Genomic DNA, 18,847 nt, shown 5'->3' on the forward strand with positions numbered 1-18,847 from the left:
ACTCTGGCAACCTTTAGCAACAACAAATTCATGGGAGATGTATTTTGGTTTCGACTCCATTTCCAAAGCCTGTTTGTCGACCAGCCATCCCAGCAGTCAGAGCAGATAATGGCGTCGCTTCCTTAGTGGGTCACCTGCGAGCGTGAACGAACAAATGAATATAAAAAAATCTTGTAACCGGGCAGTCGCGCATTCCCACACTTGGCTCCTACCGCCTCTCAGTCGCTGGGTTTCCGAGCACGTAGACGCCTTCCACACCTCCGTCGTGTTACACACGCAGCCGCGCACGTACGCTTCACCTTGACCACCCCTCCCCCTCCTGATAAGCGTCCAGACAGCTGTTCAGTAGCCATCCCACGTTGTCTGGGGCGTCTGGAGCGCTCAGACTGTCTGCACGCGCACGCATCTCATCACCCAGCCACTCATCACTATGAGTGGCCGTAAATAAGGGCGACATGTTCTCTAGGAGCTAAAATTGTCATTAGCTGTGTTCTGGCACATGACTCTGCAATTAATGGACAATAGAGAGGAGGTAGTGCGCAGAGGACTTTTTCAGAGCACACATAGATCATCAATGATGTGGCGTATAAACAGACGATCACATCTCAGCGGTTCAACATCTCCCGGTGCCAATTACGGCTGGTGCACCATCTTACATCTTAGATTTAGACGCATCTTTTTGAAAGATTTGCTGATGTTAAATGGTCACAGAAAACATTTATTGTTGTGTTTTGGGAGCACAATTTCTTGGGTAAACAACTGTGTGATTATTTTCTATATCCTGGGTTTAGTCATTTAGCTTTTATCAAAAGCGACTTACAAAGAATTCAGGGAGTAATAAGCGATATGTCATAGTATACTGCACTTAAATTAAATGTTTCAGATTTGCCATATGAGGTTAATTCCATCCTGGTGTTTTATCTGCACTTCACTGTTATCCTGAGTTTTCAGTACACCACGGATCACATTTGACCACTCTAAAAAAAAGGATGAATTAGTTTTATCCCCATGGGTTGCCTGTTCCAACTATTTCCACCTGCACAACACAGTGTAAGCTAATAAGAGCCATCTGCTGTCTTGCAAGTACAACAGGCTAAACGATCAACAGAACTTCATGGGTGTTCATATCATAGTCCTACATGAAACGGATTGATTCATTGATAAATGATTATGAAAACAAACATGTAAAATCTGCACAATAGGAGAACAAAGATAAATAAGTCATGTTGTCTTGGATGGACATTTAGGAATTGAATTAAGTCAGCCCAGGTCTTAAATCTTTGACATAATCAAATGTATACTTTAAATAATCAGTGTGACTATATTATGTTGTGATTTATTTAATTGGTGTATTGATCTAGTTTTGATTTGTCTGGGCGTTTCCAGAGCCTGCACCAGACAGCGGATGCTGAGCGGCTCCATTGAGGGTCAGCCAACTAAAGAGAGATCCATCCTCAGTGTGCAGCATCACATTCGCCAGGAGCGCCGGTGAGGAGACCACATGAACACATCTTCACCATCCCATCATCTCTTTAGTATCCATCTGTAAAGGTGGAAAGATAGACGGACAGATGGAAGGACAGTGGGCAAAATAAACTATAGACAGACAGACCAACAGATAAATAGACAGGCAGACAGACAGACAGACAGACAGACAGACAGGCAGGCAGGCAGACAGACAGACAGACAGACAGACAGATCGATAGACAAAGAGGTGAAATTAACCATACAGTCGTGGCCAAAAGTAATGGCAGTGATATAAATGTTGTGTTTTATAAAGTTTTTGCTTAAGCTATTGTGGTGTTGATCGGGGCATCGCTAGACCCCTTTTACTGGGGCACGTGGCCCAGTATAAATCTACTGTAGATAAATCTCCCAGTACAATTGTGTAAATATTTCAGTGTAATCATTTACATTGATAATAGCTGCAAAAAACTGATTTATATGCAACGTTGTAACCTAATTCACGCTTTTAAAAGCACTGCAGTCCACAATCCGCAGTGACACTCATGATAGACAGATAGACAGATGCAAAGATAGATATAGAGGCAACATTATCTATAAAAAGACCGATAGTAAAAAATAATGATTGATAGACAGACAAACCAATAGATAGATAGATAGACAGACAATGAACATGAATGAAAGAGGGACAGACAGACAGTGAAAATGGATGAAAGAAAGACAGACAGTCAAAATTAATGAAAGACAGACAGACCGAGAACAAACTGTACATTGACAGACAGACAGATGGATGGTTCCTCAGATGACGCAGTACAAACCTGCTGTTTTTTGGCACAGGTCCCTCAGACACGGCTCTACCAGCCAGAGAATCAGCAGAGGGAAATCCCTTGAAACACTCACTCAGGATGTGAGTACATGCACACACACATACTCATATCACAGTGAGTAATAGAAGTGACAGAAGAGCACTATCTGTGACTGTCTGTGATCTTTGACACGCATGTGAACTCTGCAGCACTCCAGCACGGTCCGCTACCGTAACGCCCAGCGAGAGGACAGTGAAATCAAGATGATCCAAGAAAAAAAGGAACAGGCCGAGATGAAGCGGTACCTCCTGCACATTACACACTCGCATACAGTCTGTCAAACAGATCGTATCTCCTCAACAAAATCTCTATCTGTTTTATACATGCTGATGGTAGAGTAACAAGGTACCTGCAGGAACCTTATAGGGATGCTATTTGTTTCTGACAACAAGACATATAACACAGGGCCAAAGCTTTTGTTTGAAAACCGCTGTGTTCATTTACTATAGGGTGGAGAGAGACCGTAAAAGAGAGATCATCTCACACTGTATATCCAGATATGCTTACAAAAAAATGAAGCTGCTTTTTGTAGATGAATGGTCTCTATGTTAGACTTTGTTTTGTGGGATATCCCAAATGTTTTGAGGGTGGACTTCGCGAAAAGCAATATTGGCGAGCAGCGTTTGCATCAGATGAAATTTCAGAACGATTTACTGATATTTTGGTTCTCCTTAGAAAAGTCCAAGAGGAGGAACTCCGGGAAAACCATCCCTATTTTGACAAGCCACTCTTCATCGTTGGCAGAGAGCATCGCTTCCGAAACTTTTGCAGAATGATCGTGCGGGCCCGTTTCAATGCGTAAGGCCTATGCAAATCTATGCCATTATACCATTATTTAACATTTCCATTTTTGTCAATGAGATAACTAATTCCTCTTTGTACCATTATCACTTAAAATGGTATGATGTTTCACAAACATTTCTAATAATGTCGCGTTTTTGATGACACTATCTGTTAATGGGCTTTTTATGAATAGGTCAAAAACGGATCCCATTACAGGCGCAGTGAAGAGCACAAAATACCATCAACTATAGTAAGTTGTAAATGTTTAGGGGCTTTTCACTTGGTTTAGTCTGAAATACAGTCCAAAACATTGTTTTCGCAGTTTTGAAGCAGTGAAATTGTTAAACGTATCAATTAAATGATTGCATCTTAGCAAAGAAAGTGAGATTACAAATATTATTGAAAGGATTTTTTTATACTATAATGCACCTGGACACAATACCGTAATAAAAAATGTGCTTAGAAATAATTATAAATGTTAATGTTCCTAAAATGTAGGCATCATTTTTAAAGATATCAGAATAGGCGTTGCTATCATTTGGAAAGTTTTGGTCTGTAAGACATTTTAGAGTGAGTTGTGTGGGATTAGAAAACTTAGAAAGTCTGCAGTGTTCTGGAAAGATTCCCTTGCTTGAAAGGATATGCAAAGTTGTTACGTAAGACGTCTTACTTCTTCAAGTTCTTCAAACCCAGTTTAAAACCAAGTGTTTAGGATAGCAAAATGTTATTTTTTTCAAATTTAGCCTACAGTAAACCCTGCATGTGTGTGTGTCTATGTGTTCTTCAGTGATTTGCTGGGTTTGGTCACCTATCTGGACTGGGTGATGATCGCGGTCACCATCTGCACTTGTATTTCCATGATGTTTGAGTCTCCTTTTACTAGGGTCATGCATGTGCCTACCCTGCAGGTATTCTAACTCAACTGTTCACCCATCTTTCTCACACGCACTCCCAGCTAGCTTCTTACCTGTTAATGTTTCTCATCTCCTACCCAAAGGCTGGTTATCCCGTCTTGTTTTTGTTCCATCCCAGGCTGTTTGATTGCCGCTTCTTTAGAGCACATTTGATGATGTTCCCAACTGATTTAGCCTACACGAAACATTTTGGGGTTCATTTAAGTTGACTTTGAAAGTGAACGTTGCTGCAGTGTCTTTGTTTCAAGCATAGACTGTCATTTACAAAAGCAAGATGGAGCTGATTGACAAGACGCTTTTGAAAGTCGCCTGTCTGTCTTTCTACGCTGCTTATTGATGCAAAAACACTTCAGACGGTCCAGGATGTTCAAACTTTACCTGATAAGGATGTTTTAAGTGCTACTCTAGTACTAGATTTTATCTGGGCCTCGAGTGTGTGTCCTGGTGCTGCCTTAAAACCTTTGACTCGCCTGCAAGAGGAGAAAATAATGTCTAATTGAATGTGTTATAAGTGCCTTTACAGAAATAACTATGTCGATGTTGTTTGTGGCAACTATCTTAATAGATGAAGAGTTAAGAGTTTATATTTGTATTGGAGTATCATTTATATTTTGAATTAGCTTTTATTTTTTCATTAAATTTTTAGCTATTTTGTTTTAATTTATTTTTAGTTCATTATACTTTGTCTACTTCTACATAGTTCAGTAAAATGCATTTCTAATGATCGTTTATTGAAGTTTTTCAAATAATATTAAGGTCAATATTTTATGTAATTTTAAGTAACAGAAATATTTGGATAGTTTAAGTGCAAATAAATGAACACCTGAAAATGTTTGTACCAAGCTTGCCAGTTTTCTTTGGCAACCATAAACATCCTAGTGTACAGTTGTGGAAAGGATCTGTTTTACTTGTATTTTTTACTCAATCCTCAACACTGATTTGAGAAGTCATAAACGTTGTAAAATCCCCTAACTCGCAGCCTCTTGCTTTTATCTTTATTTAAGAACGGCCGATTGTCACTTTATGCTGCTGTACACTAAACGTCCCTGATTCCTGCAGATTGGAGAATACGTCTTTGTCATCTTCATGAGCATTGAGCTTAACCTGAAGATCATGGCAGATGGTTTGTTCTTTACTCCCACCGCAGTCATCCGAGATTTTGGTGGCGTCATGGACATCTTCATCTATTTAGTAAGTTTCTTTTCTCAGTTGCTCTACTGCAGTGAAAACTCAGTTTATGGTGCATTTGAACACTAGCATATCTTCTGTCTGATCACACACTCTTCTAATGGAGTTTGACTGTACTTCCGAAGATAGTTTTTTTATTGACTCTGAGCTGTTTTAATGACTGAACAGAAATTTCATTCTGTTTTACTCATTTCAGAATAATTATACTTGTCTCAGATATCAGTGTTCACATGAAACAAGGTCTAAGAAGTCTGAGTCTTATCTACGAACACTCTATACTCCCATTGTTGTATACTTTATACATTTGTATTGTAATCAGATGTCACACGATACAGTGGAAGATAAGTTGTGTAGTCTTGGAAAAAGAATTGAAACATCCTTCAGTAATAAAAAATGAGTGTACAGTAATGTGCTATGGGTCAAGACATTATTTTATGTGGTAATTGACACAATGGCATGACTAACTGAGACAGTCTGCTGCTATTATATTTGCTTTTGTATATGATCAAGTAATGGTTAGATTCGTATTTGAACCGCAGGGGTTATCTAATATAAAGATCGATATGAATGATACAAATTGATGTGAAAATGCAGTTTATGGTTTTTATAGCTGATCTTTTCCACGCTATAGATTAGTCTAATCTTTCTATGCTGGTTGCCGAACAATGTGCCGCCTGAGTCTGGAGCCCAACTCCTCATGATGCTACGCTGCCTACGCCCACTACGCATCTTTAAACTGGTGCCCCAGATGAGGAAAGTGGTTCGGGAGGTCCTCAAGGGTTTCAAAGAGATCCTACTTGTGAGTGACACGCGGCCCACCAAGTAAACAAAAAAGACTTTTACAGGAATTGAATGTTTGTGTTATATTCAAAAAGGGTTCATACGTTATTCTCAAATATTAATTCCATCCACTTAGCATTGTACAGATTTACACTATCATGTATTCTCTCTCTCTCTCTCTCTCTCTCTCTCTCTCTCTTTGTAAGGATTCTGTGTAAAAGGCCTGTTAAAGGGAAAGTTCACGTCTTTCTTTTCTTCGTTCTGTGGAACACAAATGAAGATTTTTTGGAAATGTCTCAGTGGTTTTGGGTCCATGCAATTGAATTGATGGGGTCCAATGTTTTTTGGTTACCAACATTCTTCAGAATATCCTCTTTTGTGTTCTGCAGATAAAAGAAAGTCAGACAGGTTTGGAATTAAATGAAAGTGAGTAAATAATGAAACAATTTTGGGAAAGGCAGTGTGAATATGTGTATTGGTTTGCATTACCCATCTCTCCAAATTCTTAAAACATTGTTTACATAGTATCATTACAAACATTACTACAGTAATTTTGTATGATATGACCCCTTTGTTGTAAAGTCAAGAAGTTCTCTTCTTTGCAGTAGTGGAATGTGATGTATTACCTCAGCAGTATTTCTCCAGGAGACACTGGACTTGCTTTATTAAAGCTCCGTTTCCTCTGGGTACTTTGCTCTGAGCGTATAATAGTGTTACTGTATATGAGAGCAATACACTGACTAGATTTGGTGGGAAAGCCATTTTGCTTTAGACTGTAGTATTGATTTCTTAAACAGGTCTCTATTCTTCTCCTGACACTAATGCTGGTGTTTGCAACCTTTGGGGTGCAACTCTTCGCGGGAAAACTTGCCAGATGTAACGATCCTACAGTCTCCACTAAGGTAATAAGCAATTATTGCACTTTCACAAGCTGCTGCAGAGCTTTATGTACTGTGCTGAAACAATGTGCTTTATGGACTTTTTCAGGAGGACTGCCACGGCATTTTCAGAATCAACGTGAGCATCTCAAAGAACCTCAATTTGAAGCTCAGGCCAGGGGAGAGGAAACCAGGATTTTGGGTGCCAAGAGTTTGGTAAGAAATAAAAATGTCTCGCTATTACGGTTGCTTATACATTGGGTTCGTCTTCCTTGTAGCAGTTGAATGAGACTTAAGTCACCTAAAACCACGTGGGAACTTACGGTACATACAACATGCATTGTTGAGACCAGTCTCACATTCTCTGTTGCGATAAATAAACACAATACAATGAATGATGCATAATAAATTGGCTTTAAGTGATACTTCAACCAAAGATGAAAATTCTGTCATGATGTACTCACCCTCTTGTCATTTCTAACGTGTGTGACTTTAGTTCTCCTGCAGAACACAAAAGAAGATATTTTGAAGAATGTTGTCAACTGGCACCCATTCACTTGCCTTGGTTTTGTGTCCATATAATAGAAGTCAATGGGTGCTGGTTTTTTCTTCAAATATCTTCTTTTTTGTTCTGAGAAAGAAAGAAAGTCACACAGGTTTGAAATGACAAGAGGGAGGGCAAATGATGACATGATTCTCATTTTGGGGTGATCTATACCTTTGATCAATGAAATTACAAGCCACTTTCACATCGGAATAAACACCAAACCAGTTCATTCATGAAGAGTCACTCAAAAGTTTTCCACTCAAAGGGATGAATATTTTAGCACAAACCAAATTCTATCACACCTTCAGCGCTGACACCAAGACGTCTGCTGGAGAAATCCCTGTAGTAACGTCTCATCGGTGAAAGTTAGATCCACCAAGATGAATGTTTCCGTCACGAAACAGCACCATCTTTTCATCATCTTTCATACGTCATTGCTTCATAAGCAATAGCGCTGCAGTGCAGTTTGAGCTGGGGGCTGATATATCTTCCTCCAGGCCTAAACACATCAAACACACAATCATGCACCCACACAAAAAAAGAGTGTTCTGGCAACACAAAGGCATATTATTTGTGAGACTTTGGGTAAATGATGAAGCCCAGCAGAGACACACAGGCCTCTTACACGGTGGGTGGGGATTCAAACAGAGAATGAGAGATAAAGGTTGTCACTCTTTTATCTTTGAGTGCTTTGCATGGTAACAGGAAAGAACAAGGCGTTTGATCCGCTAGCAATTCTGTTCATGTTCAGCCCATAGAGCAACGTGTCTCCGGTCCACTAATACACAGGCGGATAGACACTATAACATTTCAGCTCATTTTATACCTGAGATTGTAAAGGGGAACAGTTGAAATTGTTATTTTGGCCTTGTCACTATGTATCTGTGTTTAAAACTCAATCGTAGCCAATTTAGGAGCCTAGCTGACAGAAGTCTTTTGTTTGCAAGTGACATTTTAAAAAGCCATTTTGCAAGAGTCACTTTTAAAAATGCCCTTTGAATTTGCATGTTAGATTTATTCATGCTGTTACTATTCAAGGAGAAAGCGCCACGAGGAGTTGAAAAATGTAATGTTTAATTTGAAATACTAAAAATCGAGGTTATCACACAAAGATTTTAATTCGTAGAAAATATTACTGTTGTATTGCTTAAAAGTGAATATGAACTTTTGAGTTCTGAGAAAATATAGCTTCTGTTATTTTGACCTGTGTCTTCGATTTGTATTTTCTGCAAATAAATGCAAACAGTCTTTTAATTTGATATTTGGGAGAAATATTGTTAGTAGTTCACAGAACCAAACTGCAGAAATTATCATTTTACATAAACATCCATAAATAGTCAATTCAGAAAAACTACTCTTTCTCAAAACACAATTCAAGGTTGATTAGATTTTGGTTGTTTAAAGGGAACCCGGTGTATAGAGAGATACACGTGGCTTAATACGTTATAATAACCTTACACTACCAGCATTTGTTGTTAGAAACACATCAAATACTTTCAGTTCTTAAAAGAAAACTAAATGTAATACTCATAGGCCTATATAAAATGCTTAAATTATAAAGAAAGAAAATAAAAATGCAATTTTGTGTATTTTCATACAATTTTGATATTGTTGATTTATCAACATCAGTAGTCTTACGTTATTGTCTTCTCTCTTTCTGTCATTAGCTGACGGGGGCTAATATTCACGTGTGCTCTAATACAAAACAAATAACCAAACCGCAAGCATCTTATTATTGTGTTTATCAGCATGTTATCATAATGTATAAAGGATACTATTATTGTGGATGCTGATGTCTTTAATAGGCGGTAGTTTAAAGCTATGATTAAATGCATGTATACCTTGATCAGATGCTTACTGATACTGAACGCATTATTCTTTCATGGGAGGCAGGCCTGTCTTGTGTCACGAGGACATACCGCCATCTACTGTCCCTGTTTATTCTTATATCTGGTCTTATGTGTGACGTCTAATATTTTACTGTTAAATATGGAAACGTATTTGCTTCCCTGTAGCGTTAAGAGAACGGGTTAAGGTTGCAACCATTTGACGTCACATATTTTGACGCCAAAATATGGCGGCCTCGGAGTAAAGTTTATGAATGATGTGACAGTTACACTGTTTTTTTATTTCACATTTATAAAGTCAATGCCATTGTTAATATAATAATTAAGCCATACACCTCTCTATACCCAAGGTTCCTTTTAATGTAATAAAAAATATACACACCAACATGTCTTTGTAATTCTTTTCAGGGCAAACCCTCGAAACTTCAACTTCGATAACGTGGGCAATGCCATGCTGGCTCTGTTTGAGGTGCTTTCACTGAAGGGTTGGGTAGAGGTGAGAGACGTCATCATACACAGAGTGGGATCGGTAGGTTACTGTTTTAACAATATTTGTTTCCTATCTACTGTATTTAATAATTACAGCTGCACTGATAAATAAATGTGATTGTCTCTTGTAACAGATCCACGGCATCTACATCCATGTTTTTGTGTTCCTGGGTTGTATGATTGGCCTCACGCTGTTTGTTGGTGTTGTGATAGCCAACTTTAATGAAAATAAGGTATGGCTCTTTTTTGTGGTTGTTTGTGGATTTACGTGTTGACTGATGGCTAATCAGATCTGATTAGGGTACTGCTCTACTGACTGTGGATCAGAGAAGATGGGAAGATTTGAAAAGTCGACTGAAGATTGCTCAGCCCCTCCATCTCCCTCCACGTCCAGGTCAGTGCTCACAGGTGGACTTCAATGCTTATTTTTGCACCCTAAAAAGGTTGCTGTGTGCCTGTTTTCATTCATTTGGAGATCTTTGTCATTCTGTTTGAACAACGGCGAAGTGTTTTTTGGGATGCACTGACACTAGACTTTTAACATGTCAATTTTCTATGAAGAACCTTGCGCACATGGGCGGAAATGTGATATATCACGTACCAAGGCATTGGGTTTTATATCACGTACCAAGGCATTGGGTTTTAGATCACGTACCAAGGCATTGGGTTTTAGATCACGTACCAAGGCATTGGGTTTTATATCACGTACCAAGGCATTGGGTTTTATATCACGTACCAAGGCATTGGGTTTTATATCACGTACCAAGGCATTGGGTTTTAGATCACGTACCAAGGCATTGGGTTTTAGATCACGTACCAAGGCATTGGGTTTTATATCACGTACCAAGGCATTGGGTTTTATATCACGTACCAAGGCATTGGGTTTTAGATCACGTACCAAGGCATTGGGTTTTAGATCACGTACCAAGGCATTGGGTTTTAGATCACGTACCAAGGCATTGGGTTTTATATCACGTACCAAGGCATTGGGTTTTATATCACGTACCAAGGCATTGGGTTTTAGATCACGTACCAAGGCATTGGGTTTTAGATCACGTACCAAGGCATTGGGTTTTAGATCACGTACCAAGGCATTGGGTTTTATATCACGTACCAAGGCATTGGGTTTTATATCACGTACCAAGGAATTGGGTTTTAGATCACGTACCAAGGCATTGGGTTTTATATACACGCAGTCACACACACTTGCATTGTTATTGTTGTTTGTGTAAAAACTCTTTTGACCAAACGTGGACTGTGCAATATCGCTAGTGTTTTCTTTATCTTGGAATATCCAAAAAGTTACGCTGGGACGTTTGTATTGGTCATATGGTCACAGATTTGCAGTTTCACCAATCTTGAACTTTGTGACATGCCTAAATAAGAAGCATTCGATACAGCCATTATTATTATATACAATTATGTAAAAATACTTCACAGATTGTACTTAATGCCTATAAAGACATTCTTGGTTTTATGTGCTTAAAATCTATGATGTTAGTGAAAAAAGGTGTTTTTTTAAATGTCTTAGGCAGAAATAACAATAATTTACTATTTTTAAAACAATGAAAACGGCTCCCACACAACATTTTCTAGGACTTATAGCTGCAGTAATGAATCAAATGATGATAAATGATTTCTGATGATGTGAAAAATGATGTCGCTATATAGTCCTGATAATATATTCCAAATCATGGCAGTCCAAGGCCTACAGCATCCTGAAAAACTGGGTTAAAATGCGCACAAAGCGACTTTCCAGTGGTGCACGGTTAAACATTACAAGAGTCTCACTCAATCTTCTTCTCTAGTCTAATGAGCCGTCCCTACTCTGCATGTGCTTCCTAAAGCATTTCATCAACTCCCGTCTGCTGTAGTAGAGAGAGTGAGACCCACATTTCAACATTCATCAATGGGATCTCCCCAAGGCAATCACACACTTAATAACCTCTCCACTTATGAGTTTGAAGATGCCATGAGTATACAGTACGTGACTGTCTCCTGTAGACATATATTGACTGATGGATTAGGCAGTGACAACTGTGCCACATTGTGGTCTGTATGTTTGACTGCAGTTGACTCGCTTGGAACCACACTTCAAAGATCTGTTTCATAACAGCAGGAAAAAATAAACTTCATTGTCATTGTAAGCAATTATCCAGACATATTTTATGTGGTAATTAGACACGAGAGGGAGAAACACTCCAACGTAGTGAAAGGCTTGAATATTTGACTGATAAGCCTTTAACTCCAGTACCTATGCTGGACGGATTTTCACTTCTATTCTTTGTTTCTAGCTATTAAGTGTGTCTTTATTGTCCAATTGTCATTTTAAGCAATAGAAAAACACGTAGTAGTTCTTTGTAAATCACAATAGAATTGTTCAGTCACGCTATCTTTGTAAATAATGGACCAAAGCAGCGTTTTTGGGGGATTTGCACGGAGACAATACGCTTGCATCCAAAACTGATAAATAATGTAATTATGTTCAAACAAAGCATGCATTGTAGGCCTGCACGTTATACAACCAACCGCCCAAATGATATTTCCCTTAAACATTAATGAATTGTGAATAATGGTTTAGCTACTTTCTTTAGCCTGTTCTACATCTAGAAACATAATGACCATCCATATATTGAACAGGGAGGAGCCGTCTCAAAATCTTCTGTAATTATATAGCCGTGTTTCCTGAAACAAACTATTCGATTTTCATACAGGGTTATGGGGACTTTTAAAAATAAGAAATAAATATTGTGCTTCATTATTGTGACTCACTGTTTTTGACTATGAAGCGGAGACTTGTGGGTATAGGGTTGTCAAGGCACCCCTTACGGAAATGAACCATGCTTTAAAACCATAAAACATGGTTTTACTACAGTTATGGTTACTGAAAACCACAGTTAAACAAGATGCTGTCAGTACCGCTAAAGCAATAGCAATATCTAAGGTTGGCGGAATGAAACTGTTCTGGGCAAACTCTCTGCCTGTCTGTGCATCCTTGCACGAACAGAACAGGAGTACAGCCGTAATAATATCCCCCCACATGGGGAACCAGAACAATTTTCAAAGCGGGGACATGCATCCCTTCGCAATAGTGGTTTGCAATATAAAGATACTAATAGGACATCATCTTAAAGAGGATCCATATCTGTCATAAGGGAAAATAAATTGATGCATACAAGATTAATTTAAAGGTTTTGGGTTTTTTCAGCAAGATTAAAACGCTGTAGAAGAGCCGTTAGAAGGCAACTTAAATTAACTATGGGTTGACACTGACTAGCTGCACCTAATGACATCAGCTGAGCAAGCTTGACTTACGTGCCTGACAGAACTGACGCTTTATGCTCGATTTAATAGTAAATCCATGGTTTTGCCAATAGTAAATTACATGGTTACTACACTTTACCACAAAAAAATATCAATTTTCGTAAAGGAAGATAAACATATGTCACAAAACTATACCAGCTGAAGTATCACTGTGCCACCGTAGCTCCATTACCATTTGCAGTGCCACTGCTAGCCATTTTGGTGCCCTAAGCATAATTCCATTATGATGTCCCCCCACCCTGAAACAGAAATCATTTGGCCGTTTTTTTACATATACATGGCTAAAATGTACCTGCCTAATAGTTTTTCTATAGCCCAATGAAATAATATTAGATTTAAAAAAAAATCATTAGGCTATTTTTGGTGCCCCCTCAGCACTTGGTGCCCTACGCACAGCACATGATGCGCATGGTGTGAGCGCCGGCGCTGACCATTTGCTTCTGTTTCTCCACTCAGGTGTGCCTCACACTTCCTAAAAAAAAGTAAAGCTGCAGGCTTCTCTATCCCATGATACCACGGGACAATTTCTTCTGCGCATGCCCAGGCTTTCAATGCCCATCGTCGGATGATTTACTCTCAGTTCATTACAAGGGAAGGAAGCTGCGTCATGCCGTCCATCTTTTTTACAGTTTATGGGGCCACTATGTAATCTATACTCTTTGCTATACGTTCGTCCGCCATGTTGGAACGGTGAGAGCTGGTCTGTGTTGCCGAGTCTGCGGTTTTCCCATGGAATTGGGTTACTTTTTAACTGTTCACGCGGGTTGTTTTTTTCCGCAGGTTAGGAGTGGAAGGATTTTGTTATTAAGGGGTCATTTAAATCGTTATGGTTTTCACAGCCATAGCTGCGCAGTGTTGTGGCATACTAGCAAACGGTTCAAGCTCCACTATATATATATAGACCGTTCCAAGATGGTGGACTTGCTGGAGCACTTGAACGAGGCATCTAGTTATGTATATCTATGTTCGGTACACTCTACTCGTGGGCGGAGCCTGCACTGTAGACTAAAAGATCTGCATGGCTGCATTCTGCGACTTTGATATGAACTTGGGGTTACACTAAGTAATGAATTCCACTCGGACCTTACGACCTATAACCGCCAAGAGATTATGTGGCACATTTCAAAGCAATGCCAAGGGTTCAGCTCCTATTGAATTCATTGAATTAACACTGTTTCCATTGAGTCCTTCTGTTGATATTCTAAATTATTCTTATTCTCAGTAAAATGTTAAAATCTACTCATGCAGAAAATGCCGGCTTCCGTGCCAAAATGTACGACATCACCCAACATCCTTTTTTCAAGCGAGGTATTGCTGTCCTGGTATTAGCCCAGTCTGTTCTTCTGTCTGTTAAGGTGAGGAGGGGTTTACTGCACATACAATAAACATTATTCATGTTGTATTTCAGCACTCAACTTATGTTGTATTTGGATGTATTATAGTGGAATGGCACCGGCTCGGTCACCGTTCCCTTGGCCACCATGTCTGTGGTGTTCACCTTCATTTTTGTCCTGGAGGTAAGTGTGAAACCTTCAAATTCGATTTCCTGGCTACTTGCGAAAAAATGTTATAATCACGAGAAATAGCTTTAGCTTTACTAGAGGTCTCACAGCTGTTCTCCTGAAAAGATTGTTTGGTCATGATAATTAAATTTCCTGTTCTCTAGGTGACTATGAAGCTCATTGCTATGTCACCAGCTGGATACTGGCAGAGCAGAAGAAACAGATATGACCTGTTCGTCACATCCCTGGGAGTCATATGGATCATTCTCCACTTTGCTTTACAAGTACTTAATAAAATTTCACAGGCTTTTAATAACATTGCACATTACCATTGAATTTAAAAGCTTTAATATTCTCTCTTGCTTCTCTTTTTCTTTAGAATTCTTACACGTACATGATGGGCACTTGTGTTATAGTATTCAGGTTTTTCACCATATGTGGGAAGCATGTGAGTATGCAGTCATTTTTATGATAATGTTATAGTGGTGTTGAAATTATAGTTTCAAATTTGTGGCTGAATGTCCTAAAATAAAAAGGGATTAAAAAGGGATAGTCCTATAAGGGATAGTTCATACAAAAATGAAAATCTTTCAGTTTCATGTCATTCTAAACCTGTAAGACTTACTTTCTTATGCAGAACACAAAATATATTTTGAAGAACGTTGATAACCAAACAACAGTTGCCCCCATTGACGCAAAACTACTGAGACATTTCTCAAAATTTCTTTTTGAGTCATATACAGGTTTTCAACTACATGAGGATAAATAAATGATGACAGTATGTCATTTTAAGGTCCCTCTAAAAACATGCGACATATGACATAACACAAAAATGTTTCTTTTTCGGTCAGGACCACTACGTCAAATATTTAAAGAAAAGCGTATTTTTAAGGTTGGCGGAATGTAAACCGTCCACAGTTCATGATGCGTTACGGGATTAAATTAAATAATCCGACAGATACAGGCAGATACGGTGAAGATGGGGATGGAGGTGGGTTTTGAGTGCAGTCTCGTTTGTTGTATGTTGGTGAACGTTGATGCACCTGATGTGATCGGCAGATGCACGCAAGACTCACGTGACCTGCCAGAACTGACGCTATGATTGATTCATGTGAAAACGTTTCCTTCATCACGTTCTGTATTTACAGGTGACGCTAAAGATGCTTTTGCTAACGGTGGTCGTCAGTATGTACAAGAGTTTCTTTATTATCGTGGGCATGTTCTTGCTGTTGCTGTGCTACGCTTTCGCCGGTGTGGTCCTGTTCGGCACTGTCAAATACGGGGAGAACATTAACAGGTGAGACCTTTGTGACACATGGAGGCGATGATTGGACTGTGTCTCCTTACCAGAGGCGAGATTTGTAACACGCTTACAGCTTCCCATAGCACTGATATAATTGGTGTTGTCTAAACGGTTTGCTACAACGTGCCGAGGAAGTTGCTCACCGTGGGTCTTTACCTTTTCTTCTCTCGCCGACAGGCACGCAAACTTCTCCACCGCGGGGAAAGCCATCACTGTACTCTTTCGAATAGTCACGGGTGAAGACTGGAATAAGATCATGCACGACTGCATGGTATACAGCATTTTGAAACAAATCTATCAAGAGAAACCGCAAACATTATTTGTGTAAACAAAACACATCATATGCAGTGTAATGTGTATAACTGACTGTTGTTTAACAGGGTATCCTAAACACCATGTGTTGTGTTTGTTTGTTTATCCGCTGTGATCCCCAGGTGCAGGCTCCGTTCTGCACCCCAGACAAACACCGTTACTGGGAGACGGACTGCGGCAATTACGCCGGTGCCCTCATCTACTTCTGCTCCTTTTATGTCATCATCGCTTACATCATGCTCAACCTGCTTGTGGGTAAGCACCGTCCATCCCCAGACACAATATCCTGTTTCTTCTCTCAGAGGGGTATCTCATTTCCTCCTCTAGATGCTAACAAACCAGCTCATAAGATACAATATCGCCGCACATTCTTCTTCCTGACATACTAGTGTGTATTATCACTTTTTCCAGTCGGTAATTGTGCTTTCTCTCTCTGAAAGACTCCAGCATTGGAGCTCTGCTCTGAACACTGCTGAATATAAATAAGGAATGACTTTGGGTAGAAGCCAACACATTCTAAATCTTTATTCTCTTTGGTTTAAGACATATAGAAATGTGCAGTGTCACTCTAGAATGTTGGTAACATTTCAACTTGCAAAACTTGTGTGAAGCTTAACCAGACAATATGTTTCACATAGTTCACCCAAATATTCAAATGTTGTCATCATTTACTCACCATCTTGTCATTTCAAACCTGAATGACGTTCTTTCTTCTGCAGAACACAAAAAATTATTATTATAAAAATTTTATAGAACATTGGTCTCCGTGTTCGGTTACACGCTTTTTTCAAAATATCTTGTTTTGTGTTCTTTAGAAGAAAGAAGGTCATACTCAAGAGAATGAGTAATGGATGACAGAATTATAATTTTTGGATGAACTGTCACTTTAAACATACCTGAGTGTTGTGAGCCTGGCCGATGCCTATCCCCTCATCACATGATCTCTCCCTCAGCTATCATCGTGGAGAACTTCTCTTTGTTCTATTCCACCGAGGAGGACCAGTTGCTAAGTTACAACGACCTGCGTCACTTCCAGATCATTTGGAACATGGTGGATGACAAGCGGGAGGTGAGGAGGAGGAGGTGGGGGACATGTGGGTGATCAGCGGCTGTCAGCGTGGATGATTTTGAGTTAATACCCGCGCGCGCACACTGAAACCGCAAATGAACGAATCACACGCATCGACATTCTCACCTCCGGATTAATTGGAGGTTATTACTGCCTGTCACAGATAGCGAGAGGTGTTGAGCCGTCATCTTCATTAGGCAGAAACGGCCTTATTGAGAACAGCAGGGAGAAGTACGTGCAGATTTGACCCCCTGTAAGATGTCTGCTCGTGTGTATGGGTTACATGAGGCACACTGGTCATTTTTTGGCTTTAATGAATCAACCAGCAGTGCTGGGAGATAAAGATGAGCACAGGATTGGCAGCGTCTCGTGTTAGAGATGTGACCTCTGGTCACATATTATAGTACGGAAATGTAGCATAGCATACATGAAATAACCAGATGGTCTTATGTTTCCAACAAGATTCCTCAGAGCAGCTGAAAGTCGCATTGGTCTGTTTATAATGTTAAACTGTATTCCAATGTACAATCCACTTCAACATAACAAATGTGTTTAAATGCAAAGCATCCTGGGATTGCTTCCTTTTTTGTACAGGGAGTGATTCCGACCTCACGGGTGAAGTTTCTACTGCGTCTGCTGAGGGGACGTCTGGAAGTGGACCTGGACAAAGACAAGCTCCTCTTCAAACACATGTGTTACGAGATGGAGCGTCTGCACAACGGAGGGGATGTCACCTTTCACGATGTACTGAGGTTAGAAAGACCATCATTAAAAACTAAAATGTACAATGAAACTATATTGCTGTCGTCAAAACCGTAAACTTCCGCTCTGAGTTCAAATCTAAATCTAAATTTTGGATTATAATAACACCGGAAACCTTATTGCATGACCATACGATGCCATTCACTTCGTCATCATGTGTTTCAGCATGCTGTCGTACCGCTCGGTCGATATCCGCAAGAGCCTTCAGCTGGAGGAGCTGCTGGCGCGTGAGCAGCTTGAGTACACTATTGAAGAGGAGGTGGCCAAACAAACCATCCGCATGTGGTTGAAGAAGTGCCTAAAACGCATACGAGCTGTGAGTCCACACGCATATATAATGATATACAATTCACTTTAATTAAGTTATTAATATTATTCAAATACAGTAGAATAAGCGTATTGTGACAATACGAAGGACTGACAGCATCTTCCTCCTCCAGAAGCAGCAGCAGTCATGTAGCATCATTCTCAGTCTGAGAGAAAGTCAACAGCAGGATCTCCGACGTCTGCTCAACCCTCCCAGCATCGAGACCACCCTCCCCAGCGAGGACACGAACACCCATAACCAGGACAATCCCACTCAGCCGGAGGTACCCTCTTGTTCTCATCTCCAAACACCGAAGTGTGTCTTTTATCTTTCATTGGAATTAAATTATCTGTAATCATTTTAACCCAGCAGAACAGCGGCCTGCAAACTTTACTGAGCCCCACCCTGTCAGACCGCAGCGGTTACAGACAGGACTCTTCCGACCGACCTCAGAGAAAACTGGGACAGTGGCGGCTACCTGCAGGTCAGTTGGTGTACTGAGAGCATTACAT

The 18,847-nt window shown here is 39.8% G+C and overlaps 1 protein-coding gene across 2 annotated transcripts in view; it reads left to right on the top strand.

The window, feature by feature from the left end:
* Nucleotides 1–18,847, top strand: part of nalcn (sodium leak channel, non-selective) — a 67,810-nt gene that overhangs the window by 47,853 nt on the left and 1,110 nt on the right. The window contains exons 21-45 of one of the 2 annotated variants that reach the window (XM_079463619.1): nucleotides 1,387–1,488; nucleotides 2,302–2,371; nucleotides 2,480–2,571; nucleotides 3,006–3,128; nucleotides 3,307–3,363; nucleotides 3,901–4,021; nucleotides 5,087–5,218; nucleotides 5,847–6,014; nucleotides 6,793–6,897; nucleotides 6,983–7,089; nucleotides 9,676–9,796; nucleotides 9,891–9,989; nucleotides 10,057–10,150; nucleotides 14,329–14,435; nucleotides 14,523–14,597; nucleotides 14,747–14,866; nucleotides 14,962–15,030; nucleotides 15,731–15,879; nucleotides 16,063–16,156; nucleotides 16,320–16,452; nucleotides 17,151–17,266; nucleotides 17,861–18,018; nucleotides 18,194–18,344; nucleotides 18,469–18,618; nucleotides 18,708–18,819. In XM_079463619.1, the coding sequence (XP_079319745.1) occupies nucleotides 1,387–1,488; nucleotides 2,302–2,371; nucleotides 2,480–2,571; nucleotides 3,006–3,128; nucleotides 3,307–3,363; nucleotides 3,901–4,021; nucleotides 5,087–5,218; nucleotides 5,847–6,014; nucleotides 6,793–6,897; nucleotides 6,983–7,089; nucleotides 9,676–9,796; nucleotides 9,891–9,989; nucleotides 10,057–10,150; nucleotides 14,329–14,435; nucleotides 14,523–14,597; nucleotides 14,747–14,866; nucleotides 14,962–15,030; nucleotides 15,731–15,879; nucleotides 16,063–16,156; nucleotides 16,320–16,452; nucleotides 17,151–17,266; nucleotides 17,861–18,018; nucleotides 18,194–18,344; nucleotides 18,469–18,618; nucleotides 18,708–18,819 (2,825 nt within the window). Of the gene's footprint in view, nucleotides 1–1,386; nucleotides 1,489–2,301; nucleotides 2,372–2,479; nucleotides 2,572–3,005; nucleotides 3,129–3,306; nucleotides 3,364–3,900; nucleotides 4,022–5,086; nucleotides 5,219–5,846; nucleotides 6,015–6,792; nucleotides 6,898–6,982; nucleotides 7,090–9,675; nucleotides 9,797–9,890; nucleotides 9,990–10,056; nucleotides 10,151–14,328; nucleotides 14,436–14,522; nucleotides 14,598–14,746; nucleotides 14,867–14,961; nucleotides 15,031–15,730; nucleotides 15,880–16,062; nucleotides 16,157–16,319; nucleotides 16,453–17,150; nucleotides 17,267–17,860; nucleotides 18,019–18,193; nucleotides 18,345–18,468; nucleotides 18,619–18,704; nucleotides 18,820–18,847 lie in introns of both variants that reach the window. The other variant, XM_079463618.1, reaches the window with a different exon arrangement.

The sequence above is a fragment of the Barbatula barbatula genome (assembly GCF_947034865.1).
Source record: "Barbatula barbatula genome assembly, chromosome: 9".
NCBI lineage: Eukaryota > Metazoa > Chordata > Actinopteri > Cypriniformes > Nemacheilidae > Barbatula > Barbatula barbatula.